The sequence below is a fragment of the Echinococcus granulosus genome (assembly GCF_000524195.1).
Source record: "Echinococcus granulosus chromosome Unknown EG_S00043, whole genome shotgun sequence".
Taxonomy (NCBI): Eukaryota; Metazoa; Platyhelminthes; class Cestoda; order Cyclophyllidea; family Taeniidae; genus Echinococcus; species Echinococcus granulosus.
This window is the reverse complement of record NW_020170423.1, coordinates 70,021-74,296: the sequence shown is the minus strand read 5'-3', so window position 1 is coordinate 74,296 and position 4,276 is coordinate 70,021. Positions and strand designations below refer to the sequence as shown.

Below are 4,276 nucleotides of genomic sequence, written 5' to 3'. Positions count from 1 at the left end.
CCAAGCACCTGGCCATTGGGAAAGTGGGTGGACCAATCAGTAAATAAGGCAGATGTAGCCAATCAAATTGACTGGGTGTGTAGCAACGCCTCCAAGCTGTGCCTACTGATACGATATAAAATTAGCAGAAAAACCAACAGGACAATACGCGCCTCCACAGGTGCTGGCACGCTTCACTCAGTCTCACCTTTTCATTCCCTCCTCTCTCTCTCGGTCAAGGTTAAGCGATGCTTCAGTCGAGCAAATTAGCCACACCTTTTATGCGAGCCACTGTCCCCGGAACCGTCAACCTCGGGTGTAGTCAAAGCACTGTGATTCGGGATAGCGCGGTCAATTCGGCAGAGAATGTTTGTGAAGCAGACGTAAGTAATTTACTACTTTATCTCTTCGGATAAGGAGGCCTTGGAGGAAAAAAATGGAGTGAAGCGCATATTTTCTTACCATTAGAGGGTCGGTAAGGTGGGTAAGGGATGAGAGAGAGGAAAAAACTCCAGCAATGAGGTAGGTGAAACATTGCACTAACCATCCACAAATCCAACTTTCTGGCGTAAACTCACCTCGGCCTTGTCAGTCTTGTCAAGGCGTAGAAGTGGCCATGGCAATGAAATTATTTTACATTGGGCATTGCTGGATCACTGACGGTGATAACTGTCTAGTCACGTGCACGTGGGCCATCTACCAAGCCTCAGTGACATTCAGCCCGTCCTTCCTTGTGACTTCACTGCCTCCCAGACGGGCCGCCACAGAGGCTGTTAATTTTTTTTGTGATTGAAGTATGGCATTATCGCATATCTTCACATCTGCTTAACCTTTTAGGATAGAGGCGGTGGCAATCATCAGGAGGGCCAGAGCACAGTGCTGCCAACAAATTTCACCTATTCTGTTGGACTAGTCCTCTCCTGCCTTGGATGCGTGCTGGGCACGGGGAATATCTGGCGATTTCCTCGGATGGTAGCAGTTGCCAGTTGCGATTCAGGTAAGAGCAAGAAGTGCAGGCCTAACACAACTTTTTAAATGTCAAACCGAACCGATGAAAGTAGGACCGATTAAATGCTTTAATTTAATTGGTCCAATTAAAAATTAATGGAATTTTTTAGAACAGGAGTGTATATTGCTATTTTAGGAAGCCTCACTTTCATACTGGCGTGGGTGTTCTTCCTCTTCACCTGGTCTATCCCCCTCATTGTGACGGAGTACACCCTGGGCAGGTTTACTCGTGGATCTCCAGTGGTGGCATTTTACAAATTTCTTGGTGACAAATTCATTTGGGTTGGATCTTGGGTCACTTCAATTGCATTTATGATCAGGTCTGTTGGTTCACTATCTTTACACGAATTAGGGACATGCCTGTATGCTCTTCACTTTGACTCGCTATCATGATCATAACCTGACAATTGGCAGTTTGGATACACCAAGCGACCGGAAAGGTTCTTGCATTCATTTTTGACAGTTTACTCACTGACTGGCTGAAATGTGATTAGAAATAACAGTTATGGTCTTTATGTTACATCGTTTGATGGGAGAACGCACAAAGCATCGGTTGTTCCCGCTCACCACGCCCCTCTACACATTTTTGGCACGCACCACACCATCCCTACAAGAAGTGGGAGCGTGTGCTTGTGGGGGAACCGCCTACGCAATTCTTCGTTAGGTATCGTTCCCTTGGCAAAGGTTAAGTGGCAATTGCATCGTAGTTGCATTCACTTGATACAGCACAATACAACTAGATGTGTGAGATTACTTCCTTCTAGGGAACTAGTGGGAATAGTCAACCAGTCTGGAGAGAATTTTCTTCTTTTTCCAAATCTTCTGCTTCTTGTCCTTGCCCGCTATCACAGTGCGTGACCCCCAGCCGCATATTAGACACCTTAACCGTGGGCAGACCTCATACCCACGCCTTCCCGCACATTCGGATGAGGTAGGAGGGAGGGAGGTAGACTAATGCGGTCGCATCCTCCTGATGAGATCGCTCTGAATGATTGTCATCCCCATTCATTTCTCCATCCACATGACAAATAGACAGTGAAAAAAAATACGTGGGAGAGGTAGACGGAAGTCGCTTCCCTCGACAAGACTTCAGACTTCACCAAGTTATTCATCCTCATGTCAAAATTTAGTGCCTACTTCTCTGTTGTCGTGGGATGGTGCTTCTACTACTTCTACGTGTCATGTGCTTGGCCCGACCTCCCCTCCACCGAACCGGAGAGCCGAGCTATCTTCGACAATTTCATCGTACGTCTCAATTCTCCACATAGTTCAATAGTGCAGTAAAGTATTTCCCTAACTTTGTGTGGACCTTTCCTTAGCAAACCTACTGGCCTTTGTTTAATCACACCCTCTGTCTCCTGATGTGTGGAGTCGCTGTATTCAAAGGCGTGAAAGGCATTGAAATCGCCAATGGAGTGCTGGTTCCACTTCAACTCCTCATAGTCATTCTTGTCTTCTACTGGTCCTTATCTCGAGAATATGCTGAGATTGGGATAAAATTTATGTATACACCTGACTGGGGTACGCATTTACAATCATGTCGAAGCCATCGAAGAATAAATCCTTTGAAAAGTCATTGCCTTTTCTTTTATTTTAATGCAGGAACCTTCCTTGATCCAAAACTCTATGTTGAAGCAGCTTGTCAAAATGCCTTTGACACAGCAGCTGGAATGGGTCTTTTCTCCGCCTATGCTGCCTACTTCAGCCGAGACACCGGAGCTGTTCGATATAGTGTCATCCTACCTGTGATCAACAATCTAGTGAGGTAGGATATTGTAAAAGCCGAAACCTCCATCATCAATACGCTTACCTTATCTAAGAAAGTAGTAATAAATACACAATGTAAACCATGTGGATTTTCTCTTGGAATATTTCATCGATGATCCGAGGCTTCCCTAAAGACGGAAGGTGGCACACTACCCGGGCAGTATGTGTATAAGGACATGGAGGCTACTGCCATGGCCCGGAGACCAGGCCACCCAGTAAGGATGCAATGGCGAAGCCCCAAAGAGGTCCATAGTTGGCATTTTCATGCAAGTACTATGGGCAGCTCCACAGCGAACTTATCCAGGTCGCGCTTCAGTTGTTAATTGCATTCCCAGAGAACACGAGACTGCTGTCGTTGTCGAGGTTTCGTAGATTCTCCCATCCGCAGCATAGGCACTTTAACCGTCACGCCAGGGTATATCACCAGCTGCAGAAGTCTGGGTAATTGTCCTTTGTGAATGGGTTCGTTTTCCGCTGCCACCAATGTAGCATCCATGAGACGGATTCGTTTACTTAGCTTTTCCTAAATTTTGACTCGGTAAGGAGGCAGAATCAAACCTGCGTATTTTCTTTTAGTTTAACCTGTGGATTGACCATATTTGCGACCGTGTTCTCCACACTAATTCAGACGTCACCGACTCTCACGATGCCGCAAATTATTGCCATAATGAAGGAGAGTGGTCCAGGAAGTACGGGTCTAACATTCACCTGGTAAGTGCCATGTGTAGCCGATGACAAAACCGTACAATAACATCTCACTCCTAAACCGTCCGACCTTTTGCTTGTCGATGTCGGTCGAGTTCCCTCCGCTATTCTGACAGCGTAAGGATTCACATATTCCAAATCAGGGCTTCTATGATACCATATTACCGTGTGTTCTCCGATTGCCGTTGTGAAATCTATTACTTTCTATCGAAAGATCTGATTGTATCCCATTTAGATAGGCTAGTATCAAGCCATTTGCCAATTTTTTTCCCTTCATCAGGATACCTTTGCTCATGTCGAAGCTGGGAATTATGGGGAGGGTTCTCTGTGGATTGTTCTTCCTCTGCTTGTCGTTTGCCGGCATCAGTTCAATGATTGCCTACATCGAGCTTACGGCAAGAACCATTCAAGATTTTGGTGGTAGGTAAGCAGAAATGATGTATTTGATGGCAAAAAACTCTTTTCTTTTTTAGTAAAACGAATTTGGGCAACAGTCGGATCGCTGGTGGCCACATTTTTAGTGGGTGTACCCTCCGCCATCAGTGTTAATATTCTGTCTAATCAAGTAAGCCCGATATTCACTGCTTTCGGTGTCCATTTTAACGTAGTGAAAACGCACTTCTGTTTCTCATCTAGGATTTTGTTTGGAGCTTTGCGCTTATGATCTCAGGGCTGTGCTACTGCGGCTTGGTTATTTATTACAACCCCGTGCGATACCTCCGCGTCATTGTTAATGATTTCGCTATCAACGACTGGCGGTTACCATTTGTTTGGACCATTGTCATAGCGTGAGTCTTAAATGTCAACCTTTATTCCT

The 4,276-nt window shown here is 45.5% G+C and overlaps 1 protein-coding gene across 1 annotated transcript in view; it reads left to right on the top strand. All coding sequences in view use genetic code 11, as the record gives it.

The window, feature by feature from the left end:
- Positions 1 to 227: 227 nt before the first annotated feature.
- Positions 228 to 4,276, top strand: part of EGR_05625 (sodium-dependent transporter) — a gene marked incomplete at both ends in the record, with an annotated part of 5,231 nt that continues 1,182 nt past the window's right edge. Inside the window, 10 exons of the mRNA XM_024494874.1 lie at positions 228 to 362; positions 817 to 976; positions 1,124 to 1,307; positions 2,118 to 2,232; positions 2,307 to 2,508; positions 2,590 to 2,752; positions 3,331 to 3,465; positions 3,740 to 3,879; positions 3,933 to 4,024; positions 4,096 to 4,247. Coding sequence (XP_024350671.1) covers positions 228 to 362; positions 817 to 976; positions 1,124 to 1,307; positions 2,118 to 2,232; positions 2,307 to 2,508; positions 2,590 to 2,752; positions 3,331 to 3,465; positions 3,740 to 3,879; positions 3,933 to 4,024; positions 4,096 to 4,247 — 1,478 coding nt within the window. The remainder of the gene's footprint in view (positions 363 to 816; positions 977 to 1,123; positions 1,308 to 2,117; positions 2,233 to 2,306; positions 2,509 to 2,589; positions 2,753 to 3,330; positions 3,466 to 3,739; positions 3,880 to 3,932; positions 4,025 to 4,095; positions 4,248 to 4,276) is intronic.